The 25980-nt window shown below is 48.3% G+C and overlaps 1 protein-coding gene across 1 annotated transcript; it reads left to right on the top strand.

Annotated features, from left to right (window-relative positions):
• Nucleotides 1-258: 258 nt before the first annotated feature.
• On the top strand, nucleotides 259-25980 carry ZNF148 (zinc finger protein 148). Its single transcript, XM_056535973.1, has 7 exons — nucleotides 259-477; nucleotides 13730-14030; nucleotides 17878-18003; nucleotides 18088-18211; nucleotides 20316-20399; nucleotides 20613-20731; nucleotides 23457-25980. Exons 2-7 carry the CDS (start codon nucleotides 13743-13745, stop codon nucleotides 25077-25079), a joined length of 2364 nt encoding a protein of 787 aa, XP_056391948.1. The 5' UTR covers nucleotides 259-477; nucleotides 13730-13742; the 3' UTR covers nucleotides 25080-25980.

The following is a 25980-nucleotide window of genomic DNA, read 5'->3' as shown; positions in this document are numbered from 1 at the left end:
CTCTGGTCCCGTTAACAGTATCTTGTTTGGATACAGTAAGGTGGTGTGAACATAACCCAACACTGATTCCAGAGATGGCTCCATCATTGTTCACTCTGTGACGGACCCATCTTCTCAGGTGACTGTGTTATGATGTTCCCGCCCTTTTATACTGCCTTTACCTCAGACACAGCGGGGGCGTCACCCGCAACAGCCAATCAGATCCACGCTCAGATTACATCATCTGCGCGGCAGTAATAAAAGCTGCCCTCTGATTGGCTGCTGTGAGGAGATTTCCCGCCGGTTCTGTGCGGCTCGCTGTGGCGTAGACTGTAATTTCGCTTCGTGTACATCAGGCCGCCCCCGTCCTTCCTCCTCCCGGCATGCTCTGCGCGGGGCCGCCCAGTCTCCGGTTCCGGTTCCGGTGGGGGAGGAGGAAGAAGCCGCCGCTGACACCGGTTGGACCGGCCCGGAACCCGGGACTAGGGGGGGATGCGGGTGAGTGTCGGAGCCGAGGCGGGAGACGCTTCCGGGAGCTGAGAGGACTCCGCCTGGGGGAAAAGTCAGGAAACTCCGGGCAGGGAGGAAAGAACAGGCCGCGAGCACCGGAACCGGGAGAACGGGGGCTGGAGGGAGGGAAAGTGACCGAATAATGGGGGAGGAGGGGGGAGAGAAGTGTCCGAATAATGGGGGAGGAGGGGGGGGAGAGAAGTGTCCGAATAATGGGGGAGGAGGGGGAGAGAAGTGTCCGAATAATGGGGGAGGAGGGGGGAGAGAAGTGTCCGAATAATGGGGGAGGAGGGGGGGAGAGAAGTGTCCGAATAATGGGGAGGAGGGGGGAGAGAAGTGCCCGAATAATGGGGGGAGGAGGGGGGAGAGAAGTGCCCGAATAATGGGGGGAGGAGGGGGGAGAGAAGTGTCCGAATAATGGGGGAGGAGGGGGAGAGAGAAGTGTCCGAATAATGGGGGGAGGAGGGGGGAGAGAAGTGTCCGAATAATGGGGGGAGGAGGGGGGGAGAGAAGTGACCGAATAATGGGGGAGGAGGGGGGGAGAGAAGTGACCGAATAATGGGGGAGGAGGGGGAGAGAGAAGTGTCCGAATAATGGGGGAGGAGGGGGAGAGAGAAGTGTCCGAATAATGGGGGAGGAGGGGGAGAGAGAAGTGTCCGAATAATGGGGGAGGAGTGGGGGAGAGAAGTGTCCGAATAATGGGGGAGGAGTGGGGGAGAGAAGTGCCCGAATAATGGGGGGAGGAGGGGGGAGAGAAGTGCCCGAATAATGGGGGGAGGAGGGGGGAGAGAAGTGTCCGAATAATGGGGGGGAGAGAAGTGTCCGAATAATGGGGGAGGAGGGGGAGAGAGAAGTGTCCGAATAATGGGGGAGGAGGGGGGGAGAGAAGTGCCCGAATAATGGGGGGAGGAGGGGGGAGAGAAGTGCCCGAATAATGGGGGGAGGAGGGGGGAGAGAAGTGCCCGAATAATGGGGGGAGGAGGGGGGAGAGAAGTGCCCGAATAATGGGGGGAGGAGGGGGGAGAGAAGTGCCCGAATAATGGGGGGAGGAGGGGGGGAGAGAAGTGCCCGAATAATGGGGGGAGGAGGGGGGGAGAGAAGTGCCCGAATAATGGGGGAGGAGGGGGGGGAGAGAAGTGCCCGAATAATGGGGGAGGAGGGGGGAGAGAAGTGTCCGAATAATGGGGGGAGGAGGGGGGAGAGAAGTGCCCGAATAATGGGGGGAGGAGGGGGGAGAGAAGTGCCCGAATAATGGGGGGAGGAGGGGGGAGAGAAGTGTCCGAATAATGGGGGAGGAGGGGGGAGAGAAGTGCCCGAATAATGGGGGGAGGAGGGGGGAGAGAAGTGTCCGAATAATGGGGGGGAGAGAAGTGTCCGAATAATGGGGGGGAGAGAAGTGTCCGAATAATGGGGGAGGAGGGGGAGAGAGAAGTGTCCGAATAATGGGGGAGGAGGGGGAGAGAGAAGTGTCCGAATAATGGGGGAGGAGGGGGGGGAGAGAAGTGTCCGAATAATGGGGGGGAGAGAAGTGTCCGAATAATGGGGGGGGAGAGAAGTGTCCGAATAATGGGGGGGAGAGAAGTGTCCGAATAATGGGGGAGGAGGGGGGGAGAGAAGTGTCCGAATAATGGGGGAGGAGGGGGAGAGAGAAGTGTCCGAATAATGGGGGAGGAGGGGGGGAGAGAAGTGTCCGAATAATGGGGGAGGAGGGGGGGAGAGAAGTGTCCGAATAATGGGGGAGGAGGGGGGAGAGAAGTGTCCGAATAATGGGGGGGAGAGAAGTGTCCGAATAATGGGGGAGGAGGGGGAGAGAGAAGTGTCCGAATAATGGGGGAGGAGGGGGAGAGAGAAGTGTCCGAATAATGGGGGAGGAGGGGGGAGAGAAGTGTCCGAATAATGGGGGGAGGAGGGGGGAGAGAAGTGCCCGAATAATGGGGGGAGGAGGGGGGGGAGAAGTGTCCGAATAATGGGGGAGGAGGGGGGGAGAGAAGTGTCCGAATAATGGGGGGAGGAGGGGGGGGAGAAGTGTCCGAATAATGGGGGGAGGAGGGGGGAGAGAAGTGCCCGAATAATGGGGGAGGAGGGGGGGAGTGAAGTGTCCGAATAATGGGGGGGAGAGAAGTGTCCGAATAATGGGGGAGGAGGGGGGGGAGTGAAGTGTCCGAATAATGGGGGGGAGAGAAGTGTCCGAATAATGGGGGAGGAGGGGGAGAGAGAAGTGTCCGAATAACGGGGGAGGAGGGGGGAGAGAAGTGTCCGAATAACAGGGGAGGAGGGGGGGAGAGAAGTGTCCGAATAATGGGGGGAGGAGGGGGGGGAGAAGTGACCGAATAATGGGGGGAGGAGGGGGAAGAGAAGTGTCCGAATAATGGGGGAGGAGGGGGGGAGAGAAGTGCCCGAATAATGGGGGAGGAGGGGGGGAGAGAAGTGTCCGAAGAATGGGGGGAGGAGGGGGGAGAGAAGTGTCCGAATAATGGGGGGGAGGAGGGGGGAGAGAAGTGCCCGAATAATGGGGGAGGAGGGGGGGAGAGAAGTGCCCGAATAATGGGGGGAGGAGGGGGGGAGAGAAGTGCCCGAATAATCGGGGGAGGAGGGGGGGAGAGAAGTGCCCGAATAATGGGGGGAGGAGGGGGGAAAGAAGTGCCCGAATAATGGGGGAGGAGGGGGGGAGAGAAGTGCCCGAATAATGGGGGAGGAGGGGGGGAGAGAAGTGCCCGAATAATGGGGGAGGAGGGGGGGAGAGAAGTGCCCGAATAATGGGGGAGGAGGGGGAGAGAAGTGCCCGAATAATGGGGGGAGGAGGGGGGAGAGAAGTGTCCGAATAATGGGGGAGGAGGGGGGAGAGAAGTGCCCGAATAATGGGGGAGGAGGGGGGAGAGAAGTGCCCGAATAATGGGGGAGGAGGGGGAGAGAAGTGCCCGAATAATGGGGGGAGGAGGGGGGAGAGAAGTGTCAGAATAATGGGGGAGGAGGGGGAGAGAAGTGTCCGAATAATGGGGGAGGAGGGGGAGAGAAGTGTCCGAATAATGGGGGAGGAGGGGGAGAGAAGTGCCCGAATAATGGGGGGGAGGAGGGGGGGAGAGAAGTGCCCGAATAATGGGGGAGGAGGGGGGGAGAGAAGTGCCCGAATAATGGGGGAGGAGGGGGGGAGAGAAGTGCCCGAATAATGGGGGAGGAGGGGGGGAGAGAAGTGCCCGAATAATGGGGGAGGAGGGGGGGAGAGAAGTGCCCGAATAATGGGGGAGGAGGGGGGGAGAGAAGTGCCCGAATAATGGGGGAGGAGAGAAGTGCCCGAATAATGGGGGGGGGGGGAGGGGGGGGGGAGAAGTGTCCGAATAATGGGGGAGGAGAGAAGTGCCCGAATAATGGGGGAGGAGAGAAGTGTCCGAATAATGGGGGAGGAGAGAAGTGTCCGAATAATGGGGGAGGAGAGAAGTGTCCGAATAATGGGGGAGGAGAGAAGTGTCCGAATAATGGGGGAGGAGAGAAGTGTCCGAATAATGGGGGAGGAGAGAAGTGTCCGAATAATGGGGGAGGAGAGAAGTGTCCGAATAATGGGGGAGGAGAGAAGTGTCCGAATAATGGGGGAGGAGAGAAGTGTCCGAATAATGGGGGAGGAGAGAAGTGCCCGAATAATGGGGGAGGAGAGAAGTGCCCGAATAATGGGGGGAGGAGGGGGGGAGAGAAGTGCCCGAATAATGGGGGGTGAGAGAAGTGCCCGAATAATGGGGGGGGGGGGGGGAGGAGGGGAGAGAAGTGCCCGGATAATGGGGGGAGGAGGAGGGGAGAGAAGTGCCCGGATAATGGGGGGAGGAGGAGGGGAGAGAAGTGCCCGGATAATGGGGGGAGGAGGAGGGGAGAGAAGTGCCCGGATAATGGGGGGAGGAGGAGGGGAGAGAAGTGCCCGGATAATGGGGGGGAGGAGGAGGGGAGTGAAGTGCCCGGATAATGGGGGGAGGAGGAGGGGAGAGAAGTGCCCGGATAATGGGGGGAGGAGGAGGGGAGAGAAGTGCCCGAATAATGGGGGGAGGAGGGGGGGGGAGAAGTGCCCGAATATTGGGGGGGGGGGGGGGAGGAGGGGAGAGAAGTGCCCGAATAATGGGGGGAGGAGGGGGGAGAGAAGTGCCCGAATAATGGGGGGAGAGAAGTGCCCGAATAATGGGGGGAGGAGTGGGGAGTGAAGTGCCCGAATAATTGGAAGAGAGAAGTGCCCGAATAATTGGGGGGAGGGAAAGTGTCCATATAATGGGGGGGGGGGGGGAAAGAAATGTGTCCATATAATAGGGGGGGTGGGAGAAGTGTATCCATATAATAGGAGGGGGGGGAGAAGTGTGTCCATATAATAGGAGGGGGGGGGAGAAGTGTGTCCATATAATAGGAGGGGGGGGGAGAAGTGTATCCATATAATAGGAGGGGGGGGAGAAGTGTGTCCATATAATAGGAGCGGGGGAGAAGTGTGTCCATATAATAGGAGGGAGGGGGGGTAAGAAGTGTGTCCATATAATAGGGGGGGGGGAGAAGTGTGTCCATATAATAGGGGGGGGGAGAAGTGTGTCCATATAATAGGGGGGGGGGGAGAAGTGTGTCCATATAATAGGGGGGGGGGAGAAGTGTGTCCATATAATAGGGGGGGAGAGAAGTGTGTCCATATAATAGGAGGGAGGGGGGAGAGAAGTGTGTCCATATAATAGGGGGGGAGAGAAGTGTGTCCATATAATAGGAGGGGGGGGAGAAGTGTGTCCATATAATAGGAGGGAGGGGGGGAAGAAGTGTGTCCATATAATAGGGGGGGTGGGAGAAGTGTGTCCATATAATAGGAGGGGGGGGGAGAGAAGTGTGTCCATATAATAGGAGGGGGGGGGAGAGAAGTGTGTCCATATAATAGGAGGGGGGGGGGGAGAGAAGTGTGTCCATATAATAGGAGGGGGGGGGAGAGAAGTGTGTCCATATAATAGGAGGGGGGGGAGAGAAGTGTGTCCATATAATAGGAGGGGGGGAGAGAAGTGTGTCCATATAATAGGAGGGGGGGAGAGAAGTGTGTCCATATAATAGGGGGGGAGAGAAGTGTGTCCATATAATAGGGGGGAGAGAAGTGTGTCCATATAATAGGGGGGAGAGAAGTGGGGGAGAGAAGTGTGTCCATATAATAGGGGGGAGAGAAGTGTGTCCATATAATAGGGGGGAGAGAAGTGTGTCCATATAATAGGAGGGGGGGGAGAAGTGTGTCCATATAATAGGAGGGAGGGGGGGAAGAAGTGTGTCCATATAATAGGGGGGGGAGAAGTGTGTCCATATAATAGGAGGGGGGGGAGAGAAGTGTGTCCATATAATAGGGGGGGGGGAGAGAAGTGTGTCCATATAATAGGGGGGGGAGAGAAGTGTGTCCATATAATAGGGGGGGGGAGAAGTGTGTCCATATAATAGGAGGGGGGGAGAAGTGTGTCCATATAATAGGAGGGGGGGGGGGGAGAGAAGTGTGTCCATATAATAGGGGGGGAGAGAAGTGTGTCCATATAATAGGGGGGAGAGAAGTGTGTCCATATAATAGGAGGGGGGGAGAAGTGTGTCCATATAATAGGAGGGGGGGGGGGGAAGAAGTGTGTCCATATAATAGGGGGGGGGGGGAGAAGTGTGTCCATATAATAGGAGGGGGGGGGGGGAGAGAAGTGTGTCCATATAATAGGGGGGGGAGAGAAGTGTGTCCATATAATAGGGGGGGAGAGAAGTGTGTCCATATAATAGGAGGGGGGGGGGGAGAGAAGTGTGTCCATATAATAGGGGGGGAGAGAAGTGTGTCCATATAATAGGGGGGGAGAGAAGTGTGTCCATATAATAGGGGGGGAGAGAAGTGTGTCTATATAATAGGGGGGGAGAGAAGTGTGTCCATATAATAGGGGGGAAAGAAGTGTGTCCATATAATAGGGGGGAGAGAAGTGTGTCCATATAATAGGGGGGGAGAGAAGTGTGTCCATATAATAGGGGGGAGAGAAGTGTGTCCATATAATAGGAGGGGGGGGGAGAGAAGTGTGTCCATATAATAGGAGGGGGGGAGAGAAGTGTGTCCATATAATAGGGGGGGGGGAGAGAAGTGTGTCCATATAATAGGGGGGAGAGAAGTGTGTCCATATAATAGGAGGGGGGGAGAAGTGTGTCCATATAATAGGAGGGAGGGGGGGGAAGAAGTGTGTCCATATAATAGGGGGGGGGGGGGAGAAGTGTGTCCATATAATAGGGGGGAGAGAAGTGTGTCCATATAATAGGGGGGGAGAGAAGTGTGTCCATATAATAGGGGGGGAGAGAAGTGTGTCCATATAATAGGAGGGGGGAGAGAAGTGTGTCCATATAATAGGAGGGGGGGGAGAGAAGTGTGTCCATATAATAGGGGGGGGGGGGAGAAGTGTGTCCATATAATAGGGGGGAGAGAAGTGTGTCCATATAATAGGGGGGAGAGAAGTGTGTCCATATAATAGGGGGGAGAGAAGTGTGTCCATATAATAGGAGGGGGGAGAGAAGTGTGTCCATATAATAGGAGGGGGGGAGAGAAGTGTGTCCATATAATAGGAGGGGGGAGAGAAGTGTGTCCATATAATAGGAGGGGGGGGGGAGAAGTGTGTCCATATAATAGGAGGGGGGGGGAGAGAAGTGTGTCCATATAATAGGAGGGGGGGGGAGAAGTGTGTCCATATAATGGGGAGAGAAGTGTGTCCATATAATAGGAGGGGGGAGAGAAGTGTGTCCATATAATAGGAGGGGGGGAGAGAAGTGTGTCCATATAATAGGAGGGGGGGGGAGAAGTGTGTCCATATAATAGGGGGGAGGGGGGGAGAGAAGTGTGTCCATATAATGGGGGGGGGATAAGTGTGTCCATATAATGGGGGGGGGAGATAAGTGTATCCATATAATAGGAGGGGGGGGAGAGAAGTGTGTCCATATAATAGGAGGGGGGAGAGAAGTGTGTCCATATAATGGGGGGGGGGATAAGTGTGTCCATATAATGGGGGGGGGAGATAAGTGTGTCCATATAATAGGAGGGGGGGGGGTAGAGAAATGTGTCCATATAATAGGAGGTGGGGGGGGTAGAGAAATGTGTCCATATAAAAGGGAGGACACTTGTCCTTCCCTCCTTAAGGACCAGACAAATTTTATTTTTACGTTTACGTTTCTTCCTCTTCGCCTTCTAAAAATCATAACTCTTTTATATTTTCATTTACAGACTATTATGAGGGCTTGTCTTTTGCGCGACCAGTTGTCCTTTGTAATGACATCTCATTTTACCATATAATATATGGCGCAACCAAAAAATACTGTGTTGCAAAATTGAAAAGAATTTTGGAAGGTTTCGTTTTCACGCCGTACAATTTACGGTAAAAATGACAGGTTTACTTTATTCTGTGGGTCAATACAATTAAAATGATACCCATGATTTTTATACTTTTCTATTATTGTTGCGCTTAAAAAAAGTCAAACTTTTTAACCCAATTAGTATGTTTAAAATCCCTTAATTTTGACGACCTATAACTTTTTCATTTTTTTCGTATAAACAGCGGTATGAGGGCTACATTTTTTGCGCAATGATCTGTACTTTTTATTGATACCATATTTGCATATATAAAACTTTTAATACATTATTTTTATAATTTTTTTTTTTTTGGACTATGATGTGACCAAAAAAGTAGCAATTTTGGACCTTTTTTTTAATGTTTACGCTAGTCACCATACGGGATAATGCGGACGATCTGATCATCCATATTAAGTGCCACAGATGCCATGATCTGTATTGATCACGGCATCTGAGAGTTTATTGCCAGACATCGGCGCGATCGCTGATTTCCGCCATTACCGGCAGGTCCCCGGCTGTGCATGACGCGAGCACTGGTCCGGTGCACGCGATTATGTTAATGATGTAAATGTACGTCATAGTGCGCTTAGTACCACTGCGCCATGACGTACATTTACGTCCGATGACGCTAAAGGGTTAAATACAGGATATAGTAGATTCCTCCACTCGCGAGCGCTGATTGGCCGGTCTTGTGTCCTCATTATAGAACAGTCCTAATTATTTGGATCTCTTAGAACATTCACAATTAATTTCTCACATACTAATCAGTGGGACAAAAATAAGTCGTATAATACTCACTGGCCACTTTATTATCTGTCCAATTTCTTGTTAATACAAATAATTAATCAGCCAATCACATGACAGCAACTCAATGCATTTAGTCACGTAGAAGCGGTCAAGACAACTTTCGTAAGTTCAAAGCGAGCATTAGAATAGGGAACAAAGGCAATGTAAGTGACTGTGAACGTAACATGGTTGTTGGGAACAGACAGGCCTTTCTGAGTATTTCACAAACTGCGGATCTACTGGGATCTTCACAAACAAGAACGTTCCGAAAAAGAGAGAATATCCAGTGAGTGGCAGGTCTGTGGAGGAAAAGACCTTGTTGGTCTCGGAGGAGAACGGGCAGACTGATTCGAGATAACAGAAAGGCAACAGTAACTCAACCAACTGGTTACAACCAAGGTCTGCAGAATACCATCTCTGACCGCACAACACGGAACCTAGAAGCAGATGGGCTACAGGAGCAGAAGACCACATCGGGGCCACTCCTGTCAGCTAAGAACAGGAAACTAGGCCACAATTCACACAGGCACCAGAACTGGTCAAGAGAAGACGGAAGAGCGTTGTCTGGTCTGAGGAGTCTCCATTCCTGCGTTAACATTCAGATGACAGGGTCAGCGTGGATCCCTCCTGCCTTGTATCAGTGGATCAGGCTGGTGGGGGTGTAATGGTGCAGGGGAAATTTTCTGGGCACTTTGGGCCCCTTAGTACCAATTGATCCCAGTATAAACACCACAGCCTCCCTGAGTATTGTTACTGACCATGTCCATCCCTTTATGACCACAGTGTCCCCTGTATCTTCTGATAATTCCAGCAGGATAATGCCCCATGTCACATGACATCATCTCATACAGGACAATGAGGTCACATGACATCATCTCATACAGGACAGTGAGGTCACATGACATCATCTCATACAGGACAGTGAGGTCACATGACATCATCTCATACAGGACAGTGAGGTCACATGACATCATCTCATACAGGACAGTGAGGTCACATGACATCATCCCATACAGGACAATGAGGTCACATGACATCATCTCATACAGGACAATGAAGTCACATGACATCCCATACAGGACAATGAGGTCACGTGACATCAACCCATAGGTCAATGAGGTCACATGACTCCAATGGCCTCCACAGTCACCAGATCTCATCCTATAGATCCCCACTGGGATGTGGTGGAACTGGAGATTCTCATCATGGACGTGCAGTCGACTGTGTGATGTCATCATGTCTATATGGAGGAACTGTGTGATGTCATCATGTCTATATGGAGGAACTGTGTGATGTCATCATGTCCATATGGAGGAACTGTATGATGTCATCATGTCTATATGGAGGAACTGTGTGATGTCATCATGTCTATATGGAGGAACTGTGTGATGTCATCATGTCCATGTGGAGGAACTGTGTGATGTCATCATGTCTATATGGAGGAACTGTGTGATGTCATCATGTCTATATGGAGGAACTGTGTGATGTCATCATGTCTATATGGTGGAACTGTGTGATGTCATCATGTCTATATGGAGGAACTGTGTGATGTCATCATGTCCATATGGAGGAACTGTGTGATGTCATCATGTCTATATGGAGGAACTGTGTGATATCATCATGTCTATATGGAGGAACTGTGTGATGTCATCATGTCCATATGGAGGAACTGTGTGATATCATCATGTCCATGTGGAGGAACTGTGTGATGTCATCATGTCTATATGGAGGAACTGTATGATGTCATCATGTCTATATGGAGGAACTGTGTGATGTCATCATGTCTATATGGAGGAACTGTGTGATGTCATCATGTCCATATGGAGGAACTGTATGATGTCATCATGTCTATATGGAGGAACTGTGTGATGTCATCATGTCTATATGGAGGAACTGTGTGATGTCATCATGTCCATGTGGAGGGACTGTGTGATGTCATCATGTCCATATGAAGGAACTGTGTGATGTCGTCATGTCTATGTGGAGGAACTGTGTGATGTCATCATGTCCATATGGAGGAACTGTGTGATGTCATCATGTCCATATGGAGGAACTGTGTGATGTCATCATGTCCATGTGGAGGAACTGTGTGATGTCATCATGTCCATGTGGAGGAACTGTGTGATGTCATCATGTCCATGTGGAGGAACTGTGTGATGTCATCATGTCCATATGGAGGAACTGTGTGATGTCATCATGTCCATATGGAGGAACTGTGTGATGTCATCATGTCCATGTGGAGGAACTGTGTGATGTCATCATGTCCATATGAAGGAACTGTGTGATGTCGTCATGTCTATATGGAGGAACTGTGTGATGTCATCATGTCTATATGGAGGAACTGTGTGATGTCATCATGTCCATATGGAGGAACTGTGTGATGTCATCATGTCTATATGGAGGAACTGTGTGATGTCATCATGTCTATATGGAGCAAAATCTCCAGCACCTGGTAGAAAATATAAAGGGGCCTGACCTGGGAACTACAGAGGCGTACCTAATAATGTTTAATGTATTTGTAATTAAAGTGCGAACACAATAGTTTTATGTAACTGACACTTTTTTAGGCTGATTACAGCTAGATAGGTGTTTTTTTTCATACAAAAACAGCTGATAAACAGTCTATTCTTTTTTTTTTTTTCAGTCTGTTTTTGTGTGTTGTCGTCTTTCACGTTATTTCGTAGAAGGATCCTTCCCTCGATCTAAAAATCACATGACCTGCAATGAGAACAACACAAGTGGTAATGTGTACGTGTGCCAAATTTAATTAATGGTCGCACAGCGCTAGTACACTTTTTTTTTTTTTAAATAAAGAACACTTTAGTACACCACTATGGTTTCCCCGCTACACAAAGACATTTTGACAATTTTTAGGAAAAGTCACACGTCATAGATCAGCAACCACTTCAAAGTAAAAAGACAAAAGAGTTCAAGTAAGACACGTTTTCAAAAGTCACTTCAGATCTAGAGCTGCTAGACTTTTCCACACCAAAAAAGGTGATTATGTGATCCGCCGTTGTACACATGACTCCGGCCCCAGACAATTATTACAGATTGTGGATTATTAGGAATAGAGATTACCGCATCTGCACTGTATCATTTAACGTAAAGTGTACAACCAAACCCCCCCTAAAAGTTGCATAATTGTGTTTTTCTTTTCAATTTTCCCACACAAATAATATTTTTTGGTTGTGCCATACATTTTATGGTAAAATGAAACTTGTCTTTACAAAGTACAATTGGTCGGACATAAAAGACAAGCCTCGTATGGGTCTGTGGATAGAACAATAAGGCTAGGTTCACACGACGGAATATCTGCCTGCAATTCTGCTTTGAAATTGCTGGCAGAAATTCCGCTTGATAAAATGTATAGTGTAGTGAATGGGTTCCCGTTCACAAATTCACACTTTGGAATTTGTGAACGGAAAATCCGCTTGGAAATTTCCACCTGAAGAATGGCGTTGCTCATTCTTCAGGTGGCAATACTCGCGGAACACATTGCAGTCTATTGGAGCTTGCAGTGTCCGCACGGTCCTAGCGCCGACAGATTCAGTCGGCGCTGGCCGCACTTGGAGTCTCCGGGTGGAAATTTTCTGCCCGGAGATTCCGCAGTGTGAACCTAGCCTAAGGCTAGGTTCACACTGCGGAATCTCTGGGCAGAATTTCTGCTGGAGATTTAGCCGGCGGCACTAAGACCGCATGGACTGCATTGCCGTCCCCATAGACGGCAATGCATTTTTGGGTAGATCTTTTGGGAGATCTGCTCAGAAATGCATTGACATCTATGAGGATGTCAATGCAGTCCGCTCGGTCCTAGTGCCGCCATCTTGATCTCTGGCAGAAATTCTGTCCAGAAATTCCACAGTGTGAACCCAGCCTTAGAGTTATCTCCTGCCCGGTGCACGAGGCGGAGGTCAACACGCCCTCTACATGCATCTCTATGGAAGATACAGAAGTACAGCGCTTCGGCTCTCCCACAGAGATGCAAGGGTAGGAGATTTCAGGGGGGGCAAAGTAGTGGAACACTCCACGATCTTGCACTTATCCTCTACCCTTTTGGATAAGGGATACATTTTGCTAAGCTGGATAAACCCCCTTTAAAAGGCGAGGGGGCAAAAAACAAAAATCAAACTGGACTGTGTCCTTAAGGGGTTAATTAGGTTCTAATTATGTAATTTAGGAAATGCAGTGAAACACACGTGGGACCACAGCCTAAGGGTAGGGTCGCACATAGCGCATCCGCAGCGTATTTCACGCTGCGGATGTGCCGATGACCGCCTCTAGAGTGAGCCTCCTGCTGTGCCTGTGTGTCCTGCGTGTCTGCCCGTAGCAGCAATCCACACGTCTGCAGCAAACTGCGAGCGCATGCACAATTTACTAACATCCAATGCTGTCGCTCCCTGAGCTAGTCCGAGAGTGGGCGCGATGTCTCAGTAAACTGCACGTGCGAGCGCAGTTTACTACAGACTCGCGGATTGTTGCTACGAGCAGAGACGCAGGACACACCGGCAAAGCAAGGGAGATCACTCTAGTGAAGGTCATCGGCGCATCCGCAGCGTGAAATATGCATCGCATGCGCTACATGTGACCCTACCCTTAAGCAATGCGTGTCTCCAGCTGTTGCAAAAAAAATAAAAAATGTTTATTCTTTCACAAGAATCCGCTCAGAAATGGATTGCCATCTATAGAGATGCCGCATATCCGAGCGGTCCTAGCACCGGCTGATTCGGTCGGCTCATGCTGTACACTGAATGTCCGCTTGGAATTTCACTGGGCGGATATTACATAGTGTGAACCCTACCTTAGGGAAGGAACACACGTAGATATGCTGCAGATTTTCTGCAACAGATGTGTGATGGGCATTCAGCTGAGCTTATGTGTTTGACTACTTTGTGTGGATGGTGCCAAATATTGGCCTAGGTCAGTGTTTCCCGACCAGGGTTCCTCTAACTGTTGCAAAACTACAACTCCCAACATGCCCGGACAGCCAAAGGCTGTCCGGGCATGCTGGGAGTTGTAGTTTTACAACAGCCTGTGGCAACCTGGTTGGGAAACAATTGCCTAGGTGTACAAAGCCAAAGGCCTCACAATGTATTTTCCATGTTTCTCTTTCAGGCCTCTGTGAATTATGAACATTGAAAGCAGCAGCATCATCGATGGTTTTCTTAAATGTAGCCACACAAGCGTCCTGCAGTCTCCTTCCAGGGGTCTGCTTGGTCTAGGAGTAGCTGAGCAGCCCTCCTCCACCGCACTGTCCCGGACAGGCCTCAGCCTTGGCGCGGTGGGCTCAGCTTTATCCGGACGCGAGAACATGATGTCACAGGATGAGCTAATGGTACAAGAGGAAACGGTGAAAAATGACGAAGAAGATGTGGATGCACAGGAGAGGCTGCTGCCCCCGGGATTCCAGTACACGGTCAGTGGGCAACGCTGCGCTGTGCATCCCCTGTACATATTTCCCTCAATTTCCATAAGTAGTTCTGTGGCCGTATGGAACTACAGTGGTCCCTCAAGTTACAATATTAATTGGTTCTGGGACGACCATTGTATGTTGAAACCATTGTATGTTGAGACCAGAACTCTATGGAAACCTGGTAATTGGTTCTAAAGGCACCAAAATGTCATCCAAAAATAGGAAAAAGTGAGAATTAAAGAAAAATAAGTAGATAACTAATACAGATAAAGCAAATCCTTATATATAAAAGTAAGAAAGATCTGCTGGGAGCTGTAAATCACTGTCTGTGTCAGTGTTTCCCAAGCAGGGAGCCTCCAGCTGTTGCAAAACTACAACTCCCAGCATGCCCGGACAGCCAAAGGCTGTCCGGGCATGCTGGGAGTTGTAGTTTTGCAACAGCTGGGGCCACCCTGCTTGGGAAACACTGGTCTATGTAGAGGACAGGAGCTTCTTTGGGGTCCGGTACAGTAGACACAATGTCCAAAAAAAGTAATGGAGTCGCCCCCACCTGGTGTCCAAAGGAGCAGGTAACCCTGGTACAGGTAAAGAGTACAGAACATGTAATACCTCCCTGTACTGTAGGGGGCGCTACCAGACACCAGTCAGTGCATGCACTTCAGTAATACAGGTAAAGAATACAGAACATGTAATACCTCCCTGTACTGTAGGGGGCGCTACCAGACACCAGTCAGTGCATACACTTCAGTAATACAGGTAAAGAGTAGAGAACATGTAATACCTCCCTGTACTGTAGGGGCGCTACCAGACACCAGTCAGTGCATACACTTCAGTAATACAGGTAAAGAGTACAGAACATGTAATACCTCCCTGTACTATAGGGGGCGCTACCAGACACTAGTCAGTGCATACACTTCAGTAATACATGTAAGGAGTACAAAACATGTAATACCTCCCTGTACTGTAGGGGGCGCTACCAGACACCAGTCAGTGCATACACTTCAGTAATACAGGTAAAGAGTAAAGAACATGTAAAACCTCTCTGTACTGTAGGGGGACCTACCAGACACCAGTCAGTGCATGCACTTCAGTAATACAGGTAAAGAGTAAAGAACATGTAATACCTCCCTGTACTGTAGGGGGACCTACCAGACACCAGTCAGTGCATGCACTTCAGTAATACAGGTAAAGAATACAGAACATGTAATACCTCCCTGTACTGTAGGGGGCGCTACCAGACACCAGTCAGTGCATACACTTCAGTAATACAGGTAAAGAGTAGAGAACATGTAATACCTCCCTGTACTGTAGGGGGCGCTACCAGACACCAGTCAGTGCATACACTTCAGTAATACAGGTAAAGAGTACAGAACATGTAATACCTTCCTGTACTGTAGGGGCGCTACCAGACACCAGTCAGTGCATACACTTCAGTAATACAGGTAAAGAGTACAGAACATGTAATACCTCCCTGTACTGTAGGGGGCGCTACCAGACACCAGTCAGTGCATGTACTTAAGCAATACAGGGGTTTTACCAGTGAATGCCCATTCTGATTGGTCAGTTCTTCCAGCAATTGACATGTTTAACAGATCTGGACTGTCCGTAGCATTGTATGTTGAGTCTGGTTTCAACTTACGATGGTCCAGAAAAGACAATTGTATGTTGAAACTATTATATGTTGAGGCCATTGTAAGTTGAGGAATCCCTGTATATGCTACAGAAACAAATCAACATAAAACTGCCCCTGTTTTCCAGGCGGACATTCCACAAATGTAAAAAAAAAAAAAAATGACCAGTCCTCAGTCTGCCACCAGATAAAACTGATGCACAATGGAAACTGTTAAAAATAAAATACTATACCAATAGTACAAGATTTAATCAAAAGATAATTTAATTAATTAAAAGGAAAACTAACCAAAGAATAGCATAGAAAATACATAAAAATATTGTCTATCCACAGGGCCCTTGTGGTAAGACTTACAATATTTTACAATATCAACCCCAAATAAAATATTGCGGGGGGCCTGACGGCTGGTACCCCCCGTGATTTGTATGGGGCCCCGACTCTCCTCGGGAACGCAGCCTCACGACCCCCATACAAAGCGGTGACCGACACGCCCCCTCCATATATCTCTGTGGGAAAGCTGAAGTTAGTCGAATGGCTCCCCCATAGAGGTATATGGCTTGTTGGCCACCGCTTTGTGTGGGGATCCGCACACCCTGTTCCCAGGTAGAGCAGAGGTCCCCTGCAGTTAGACCCCCCGCAATCTAAAACTTATTCCCTATCCTGCCGATAGAGGATACGTTTTTTTAGCATAATTTATCTCCTTTAACCCCTTAAGGACTCAGCGTTTTTGCATTTTCATTTTTTCCTCATCACCTTCTAAAAATCATAACGCTTTCAATTTTGCACATAAAATTCCAAATGATGGCTTATTTTTTGCGCCACCAATTCTACTTTGCAGTGACATTAGTCATTTTACCAAAAAATCCACGGCGAAACGGAAAAAAAAAATCATTGTGCGACAAAATTGAAGAAAAAATTTCATTTTGTAACTTTTGGGGGCTTCCGTTTCTACGCAGTGCATTTTTTGGTAAAAATGACACCTTATCATTATTCTGTAGGTCCATACGGTTAAAATGATCCCCTACTTATATAGGTTTGAATTTGTCGTTATGAAAAGAATCCTAACTACATGCAGGAAAATGTATACGTTTAAAATTTTCATCTTCTGACCCCTATAACTTTTTTATTTTTCCGCTTACGGGCCGGTTTGAGGGCAAATTTTTTATGCCGTGTTCTAAAGTTTTTATCGGTACCATTTTTGAATTGATAGGACTTTTTGATTGCTTTTTTATTCATGTTATTATGATATAAAAAGTGACCAAAATTACGCTATGTTGGACTTTGGAATTTTTTGCGCGTACGCAATTGACCATGCGGTTTAATTAACAATATATTTTTATAGTTCGGACATTTACGCATGCGGCGATACCACATATTTTTATTTACACAGTTGTTTTTTATGGGAAAAGGGGGGTGATTCAAACTTTTATTAGGGAAGGGGTTAAATGATCTTTGTTAACTTTTTTTTTCACTTTTTTTTTTTGCAGTGCTGTAGCTCCCATAGGGACCTATAACACTGCACACACTGATCTCTTATACTGATCCCTGCAAAGCCATAGCTTTGCATGGATCAGCGAGATAGGGGCTTGATTGCTCAAGCCTGTAGCTCAGGCTTGGAGTAATCAAACGCCGATCGGACGCGACGGAGCAAGGCAAGGGGGTCTCCGCTCGCGTCCTAGCTGATCGGGACATCGCGATTTTATCGCGACTGAGCTGCCGGGAAGCGTTTACTTTCATTTTCAGCGCAGCGATCAACTTTAATCGCCGCGTCTGAAGGGTTAATAGTGCGCGGCACAACGTTCGGTGCCGCGCGCTATTAGCCCAGGGTCTCAGCTATGAATAGCAGCCGGGACCGACCCGATGTGATGTTTTAAACACCGGGACCGGGCACAGGGCGTACAGGTACGCCCTGCGTCCTTAAGAGGTTAAATAGCTGAGGCTTGCATTATGAGGTTCCGTAGCAGCTGCCATCTGTATTGTAATTAGATATTGATCACCATTGATGAAAAAGTAGATTTGCCAAGACATGGACGGGTGCAGCACAGCCTATGTATAACACTTGTGTTGTCATTGAAATGTGTGAATGATAAAGTTCGTAATTCCATATATGTCAAATAATTTTTTGATGGATGTTTAGCACAACCTCATGAAGGATTTTGTAGTGGAGCTCTGCGTCTTGCAGCTATGAGGCATCTGCTGATCTCTGTGTTATCACAACAGGTTCATGTGAAACAAGAGATCAAATTCACAGAGGAGATGGAGGCGCAGATGACGGAGAACAAGCAGCTGTCAGAGCCGGTCGACCTCCAGAAGAAGAAGAAAAGGAAGCAGAGATCCCCAGCCAAGGTAAAGCAGAGCCGGGTTATGCAGGTTTGGAGGGGGGTCAGGCTGTGTGCTGAATCTTATCTCAAACTATTGCATGTATTTCAGATCCTCACTATCAATGAGGACGGCTCCCTGGGACTGAAGATCCCAAAATGTCATGTGTGCGAGCACTGCAACGCAGCGTTCAGAACCAACTATCACCTGCAGAGACACGTCTTCATCCACACAGGTAATCCCACAAGTATCCAACCCATGGTCATTGTGGACTCTCAGTGGGTTCTCATGTGCCTTGCTGTAACATAGTAAAGGACAATCCGCTTCCATTACTGAGTGACGACCAATATGGCTGCCTTTACAGCATCCATAGTGGTGGTAACCTGGCTGGCCTAGGCAAAAACACAGCAAAATGTATAACCCCTTAAAGGGGTACTCCACCCCTAGACATCTTATCCCCAATCCAAAGGATAACGGATAAGATGTCTGATCGCATTGGTCTCGCAGCTGGGACCCCTGCGATCTCTGTGCAGCAGCGGGCGTTTGTTTAGGTTTTGGGCGCCAGCGGCGAACGTCATGGCCACACACCCTCAATGTGAGTCTATGGAAGGGGGCGTGGCTGCCGCCAAGCCCCCTCCCATAGACTTGCATTGAGGGGGCGTGGCATCACAATGCCCGCTCAAAGCGTTCGGAACTAAATGTTCCGAACGCTTGGGCAGCGGAGTACCCCTTTAACCCCTTAAGGTCGTACCTGTACGCCCTGAGTCCGCTCCCTTTCTATAGCGGGTTGGGCCCGGCCTCTAACAACGGCCGGGACCCGTGGCTAATAGCGCGCAGCACTGATCGCGGTGCCGTGTGCTATTAACCCTTTAGAGACGCCGTTCAAAGTTGATCGCCGCATCTAAAGTGAAAGTAAACTACTGCCGGTTAGCTCAGTGGGCTGTTCAGGATTTCATCGCGGCATCCCGAACAGCTGGCATACACAAGGAGGGTCCCTACCTTCCTCCTGCGTCGCCGATCGCTGAGTGACTGCTCAGTGCATGAGATCCAGGCATGAGCAGTCAAGCGGCAGAATCATCGATCAATGTTAGCCTATGAGATAACAAAGCTATATGTAAAAGATCAGTTAGTGAGGTATAGTAGCCACAAGAAAAAAAAAAGTGAATAAAGATCATTTAACCCCTTCCCTAAGAAAAGTTTGAATCACCCCCTTTTCCCATAAAAAAAAAGACTGTGTAAATAAAAATAAACATATGTGGTATCGCCGCGTGCGGAAATATCCGAATTATAAAAATATATCATTAATTAATGGCGTACGCACAAAAATAGTCCAAAATAGCGTATTTTTTGTCACTTTGTATATCATGAAAAAATGAATAAAAGGCGATCAAAAAGTCCGATCAATACAAAAATTGTACCACTAAAAACTTCAGATCACGGCGCAAAAAATGAACCCTCAGTCATACTGGCCCGTATGCGGAAAAATAAAAAAGTTATAGGGGTCAGAAATGACAATTTTAAACATATAAATTTTCCTGCATGTAGTTATGATTTTTTCCAGAAGTGCGACAATATCAAACCTATATAAGTAGGGGATCATTTTAATCGTATGGACCTATAGAATAATGATAAGATGTAATTTTTCCCGAAAAATTTACTGCGTAGAAACGGAAGCCCCCAAAAGTTACAAAATGGCGTTTTTTCTTCAATTTTGTTGCACAATGATTTTTTTTTTCCGTTTCACCGTAGATTTTTGGGCACAATGACTGATGTCATTACAAATTAGAATTGGTGGCGCAAAAAGTAAGCAATCATATGGATTTTTAGGTGCAAAATTGAAAGAATTATGATGTTTAAAGTTAAGGAGGAAAAAACTAAAGTGCAAAAACTGAAAAACGCTCAGTCCTTAAGGGGTTAAGGACATGTTTATAAAGACCCAGCATTACTTTTCTGCCATATGACACTGAGGTTTACAATTTTTTCCCCCCTCAAGTGGTAGCGTATATGTGGTGATGTACATGTCAAACTCTGCACTACTCTTATATCCCAAAACGCCACTTGTATGCTGTCTTAGTAATCATATAGAAAATAATAGAAAAAGGAAAATAAAACAAAAATATGCACAGCAAAACTACGTACCCTGGATAAACACGTTCCTGAAGGTCAGGCAGCCATTAACATTAGTGATGTGCAGCTGGTTTAAGTGAGGCTTATGGGCACCAATTCTCAGTGATAGATTGAGAAGATGCAAACAATTCATAGAGTTCATGTCAATGTTATATTACGGGAGTCATGTAATGTCTTTGTATAACCAATGGTCTGACATTATGTTGTTGCAGGTGAGAAGCCTTTTCAGTGCAGTCAGTGTGATATGCGCTTCATCCAGAAGTATCTGCTGCAGAGACACGAGAAGATTCACACGGGTGAGTCCACATATTATGTGCTCCCCAAGAGCTGAGGCTTTTCTGCTCCATTTCTTGTCCATACTAGGGCTGGACACTTGAATGCTTTCCCTTCCTCTGGCTGTGGTTATGTACAGTGTGTAGATATTGTATTTTTTTAGATGCATCTGATGTTATTCTATGTGGATACTGCCCAAAATCTTTAAAGAAACGAACAAAATGTATATATTGCAGGAGAGAAACCTTTTCATTGTGACGAATGTGGGATGCGCTTTATTCAGAAATACCACATGGAGAGGCACAAGAGGACGCACAGTGGAGAGAAACCATACCAATGTGAATACTGCCTCCAGGTGCGTAGTATTACCAGTATGGCTTCCTTGTTTTCGGTAATACCGGTACTGCCTCCAGGTTTTTAATAATACCAGTACTGCCTTCATGGGTGTAATAATACCAGTACTAACACTGCAGGAGATAAAGTGACACTATTGTAACATTGCCTACAAAGACTACAGGGCATCAGCTCTTCTATTTGTCACTGCGGGAGATCGGGGTCCTAGGCATGCGAGTCCGGCAGTGCTGGGAACCAGAGAACTGTAAGTCACAATATAGTATGCTCAAAGAGAAAAGAGGTTACCCGCACTCGCCGCTAGGCTTCAGCATGACGACTCAGCTACATCGGCTTCCACGGACATCTCCGGTTTCAGACACGTTGCAGGGCGCTCAGAGACAACTGCCGGCTTGTTTCACGCTGATTCCGTTTCTTTCGGCCTCGTATATATGAGAAACAAGGCTGGAAGAAGCACAGTCAGCGCGAAACCAGCCGGCAGTCGCCTCTGAGCGCCCCGCAGCCTGTCTGAAACCGCAGATGTCCGTGGAAACCGATGTAGCGGAGTTGTCTTGCTGAAGCTTAGCAGCGAGTGCGGGTAACCGATTTTCTCTTCGAGCGTATAATACCAGTACTGCCTCCATGAGTGTGTAACCATACTAGTGCGGGCAGCAGGTGTGTAACCATACTAGTGCTGGCAGCAGGTGTGTAACCATACTAGTGCTGGCAGCAGGTGTGTAACCATACTAGTGCTGGCAGCAAGTGTGAAGCCATACTAGTGCTGGCAGCAGGTGTGTAACCATACTAGTGCTGGCAGCAAGTGTGAAGCCATACTAGTGCTGGCAGCAGGTGTGTAACCATACTAGTGTTGCGTGCATGTATGTAATCATAGTTAAAAATTCTTAATTGGAGCAAAGGCATACAGAATTATATAAAGTCTACAGGGGAATTATCAAGTGTGGTGAAGATGAACGATTTTTCTGCACTTTTAATTTGTGTGGTGGCAATGATTATGTGAACAGAAGAAAAAATAGATCAGCTCACCGCTTCAATATGAAAAGCCCCAGACACAGGTGGACTGTGAAGCGGAAGCACTGATGCAGGGAACCGCTTCTCCCCGTAGTATACAGACAAATGGAGGAAAAAAGCTCCAGCTCCCACGGGTACCATTAAGACTTAACGTTTACTTCATCCAGATAAAATTAAAAAGAACATACTGGGGGTAGGTAGTGACATGTCACTCTAAAATAGGATAAAGACAAAATCACCCAAGAGCGCTCCATAGTGCAATTACAAGAGGGTAAGATACGCATAAACTATTGAAATGCGTTTACCCGGGTGGTTGTGCTGACAAGCAGGCACAACACTGGTAAAGATGTTATTCCAAAGTGCAGCCGATCCGTCCAACTCGTGGTGTCCAAATGTCCAACAATTACCTCCAAACCACTTAGGGATTCTCCAGGCGCAAACAAAGGATAGCAGCAATAGATATGGCAACAGTGCTTAATAAAAGGATCAGGTGTATTATAACCGAGGTTAATAAGAAATAGAGCAACGCGTTTCAACGCCAGGACAGGCGTCTTCCTCAGGTTAAAACGAGACAATGACACATATCAGATATATATACAAAAAAGTACCGTATTGCAGGAGACAATTAGCTCACGTCAGGCCATGAGACGTGAGCTAATTGTCTCCTGCAATACGGTACTTTTTTGTATATATCTGATATGTGTCATTGTCTCGTTTGAACCTGAGGAAGACGCCTGTCCTGGTGTTGAAACGCGTTATTCTATTTCTTATTAAACACCTCGGGTATAATACACCTGATCCTTTTATTAAGCACTGCTGCCATATCTATTGCTGCTATCCTTTGTTTGCGCCTGGTGGTTTGGAGGTAATTGTTGGACTCTAAAATAGGAGTGAAACACCGACGCATTTCGAGCATAAGCTCTTTGTCAGGGCCATGACTAAGAGCTTATGCTTGAAACGCGTCAACGTTTTTTTTTAGAGTGACATATCACTACTAGAGATGAGCAAACTTACAGTTAATTCGATTCGTCACGAACTTCTCGGCTCGGCAGTTGATGACTTATCCTGCATAAATTAGTTCAGCTTTCAGGTGCTCCGGTGGGCTGGAAAAGATGGATACAGTCCTAGGAAAGAGTCTCCTAGGACTGTATGAACCTTTTCCAGCCCACGGGAGCACCGGAAAGCTGAACTAATTTATGCAGGATAAGTCATCAATTACCGCGCCGAGAAGTTTGTGACGAATCGAATTTACTGTAAGTTCGCTCATCTCTAATCACTACCTACCCCCAGTATGTTCTTTAAAATTTTATCTGGATGAAGTAAATATTAAGTTTTAATCTTACCCGTGGGAGCTGAATTTTTTCCTCAATTTGTCAATGATTATGTGCCTAATTAATTAAATGGTCACATGACTTGATAGGGTGCTGGTGCAAGGATAAATCCCCCCTATGATTTTCTGCTATTAATCTAACTCAGTGTTCCCAACCAGGGTGCCTCCAGCTGTTGCAAAACTACAACTCCCAGCATGCCCGGACAGCCTTCGGCTGTCCGGGCATGCTGGGAGTTGTAGTTTTGCAACAGTTGGAGGCACCCTGGTTGGGAAACACTGATCGAACTCATCAGTGTTTAGTTAGGAGTAAATCCTGTCTTTGTGTAATTACTTTTCCAGACATCAATTAATAGTGACCTTAATGACCTTCATACCTTCTTCTTTCTGACAGTACTTCTCCAGGACGGATCGGGTACTGAAGCACAAGCGCATGTGCCATGAGAACCGAGAGAGGAAATCGGGAAAAAGCTCCGGCAAATCCTCCCTCTTACCTCCCGACGGCGACATCTGCTTCTCTGCCGCGTGTAAAGATGGGGCTTTACCTAAAAAGAAGCAGAGGACAGATAAGATGAAGCTCTTGGGGATGAGCGAGAAGGAAATATCGCTTGAGAAAGTGGATCAGAAGAAGGAGAAAAGCGACTTCCTCCCACTCTTCCCAGACAGCACCAAAGTGAAAGACGAATTCATGGTGGCAGAGTATGCTGTGGAGATGCCGCACCCCTCGGTCAGTGACTTACACTTACAGGAGCCGGTGTCTGGAGATATCAGTCCTCCTAAGCTGCTGATTAAGAAGGTGAATAGCAAGAAGTGCGTGAAGCACGTCCTGGAGCAGAGCCCGGCCATGACCACGCTGTCTGCCTTTGATGATGGCAAAGTGGCAAAATATGCGTTTGAACTTGTGGATAAGCAGGTGCTGCTGGACTCGGGAAGCAATTCAGACATGGATCACAATGATCCGCTTCAGGATGGAAGCGCTAAACCAGCCAATAGCAGCGTCAGCTATGATGAGGCCATGCAGTTCTCCAAGAAGAAGCGGTATCTGCTGGCCGCCAGCACCAACAGCAGCAATAGCAGGGAGTACGCTTTGAATGTGGGCACCTTGGCATCTCAGCCTTCTGCCACCCAAGCAGCAGTGGCCAGTGTCATAGATGAAAGTGGCACGGCTGCCCTTATAGATCCCCAGGCGTTGAGTGTGGACATCAAAACAAACCATGATAAGAGTGTGATTCCGGATGAGGTGTTACAGACCCTCCTGGACCATTACTCGCACAAAGCCAACGGGCAGCACGAGATCTCATTCAGCGTAGGGGATACTGAGGTGACCTCCAGTATTTCCATAAACTCTTCAGAGGTGGGGGAATCCAGCCAGCCAGAGACTTTGGGGGCCCCCACCCAGGTCCCACAATCTGACAAAGCCAGCATGTTGCAGGAGTATTCTAAGTTTTTGCAGCAGGCGTTGGAACGGACTAGCCAGAACGATGCCTATCTGAACAACACAAGCCTTAACTTTGTCACCGACACCCAGAGTCTCTCCAGCACAACCACCTTCCCCCCACTGGACAAGCATGTCTATGCCACACTACCCATCAGCACTTTCCGGGCAGGTCTGAGCACCCCGCTGAGAGTGTCCCCTGACAAATCTCACTTTGGCCTCATTGTGGCCGATTCCCAGAGCGCCTTTGGCTTCACAGGGGATGACGGTAGCCACACGTCCCCTTCACCTTCCTCCTCCACGCAGGATTTTATAGATCAAGTGACTGGACAAAAGAAGAATGACTCTCAGACTGTCCATCAGACATACCAGCTGAATGCTTTTGATCAGCCCTTCAGGGCACAGTACCATGGCGGTCGGCCTGGAATATCTCCCCAGTTTAGTGCTGCCAATGGACAGGTAAACATGCGTCAGGCGGCCACCAGCACCGATTTTACAGACTTCTCCCTGGTAAATGTTAATGAAAGCAGGACCCAGATGGCTTCTCCCCCGGACCCCGCTACCAGCCAGACCTTTGGCTAATCCACTGTTTCAGCCTTTTGTCGCCGGAAGGGATTGTTGCATATTGCTAAACATAACAAGCCTTTCAGGAAGTTACTGTGTTACAGCAGCCACCTGTAACCCCCCCCACCCGCCCACCCGCGTGTAGCGTACAGCAACCGCTTCCTTCTATCAATACGCTGACAAGGCTGCTTTTGCCGGTCTTGTGTGTGATGCAGGAGACTGGCGCTTGGCTTCTTTCTCTCCCTGTTCTGTATCCTGATACATGAGATCTTGGGATATTGGGGCGCCGGGATAAAAGAAGCTGTTTCATGTGTGTGTATGCACAACCCTGGTAAGGAGAGATAAGCGGCGCCCTACTGTGTTCATACCCCACAGTAATGGTGACCTTTGTTACCACAGGGTTTGGTCTTTGCTGTGCTCAGTCTGTGTTTAACCCATAGGGGGCCACTGGAGATGCTGATTTTACCCCCTAAAAAAGGTGAAAATGATATATATGGCACTTTATAGACAGCATTTCAAATTGTGGTTATGGTGAGGAGGGCACGCTCTACAGTCCCGGATCTCACAGGTTAGTAGGGCTTTAAGGAAGGAGAATAGACTGCAGGGATTTTGGGTGCCATCTGCAGCCCATCCCCTTGCCTGTATCTGCAGGGCAGTGCTCGAATACTTAGTGCTCTAATAGCAGTGTTCTAATACTGTTATTTAGTGCAATGCTCTGCAGACACCCGGACGATGAGAAGCAACGCTCTGCGCTGTGACTCTATGAGAGGAGAAGCACTTACCTTTTCTTTCTCGGTCAGCTCCATTGGGGGATTCAGAGACCATGGGTATATCTTGCTGCCACTAGGAGGCTGACACTAGATGTACAAAAAGAAGTCGGCCCCTCGTGGCAGGATATACCCCGCCTACTGACTCTGAG

Source organism: Hyla sarda, chromosome 8 (assembly GCF_029499605.1).
Source record: "Hyla sarda isolate aHylSar1 chromosome 8, aHylSar1.hap1, whole genome shotgun sequence".
Taxonomy (NCBI): Eukaryota; Metazoa; Chordata; class Amphibia; order Anura; family Hylidae; genus Hyla; species Hyla sarda.
The sequence above is the reverse complement of the archived record's forward strand: the minus strand, read 5'-3'. Positions and strand labels throughout refer to the sequence as shown.

What these genes read in the sequence shown, in the direction of transcription:
- ZNF148 (XM_056535973.1), top strand. Translation starts at nt 13,743, where the DNA reads ATGAACATTGAAAGCAGCAGCATCATCGATGGTTTTCTTAAATGTAGC. An exon ending in ACACGAGAAGATTCACACGG is followed by an intron (nt 20,400 to 20,612) that starts GTGAGTCCACAT and finishes TATATATTGCAG; the next exon opens with GAGAGAAACCTTTTCATTGT. An exon ending in AATGTGAATACTGCCTCCAG is followed by an intron (nt 20,732 to 23,456) that starts GTGCGTAGTATT and finishes TCTTTCTGACAG; the next exon opens with TACTTCTCCAGGACGGATCG.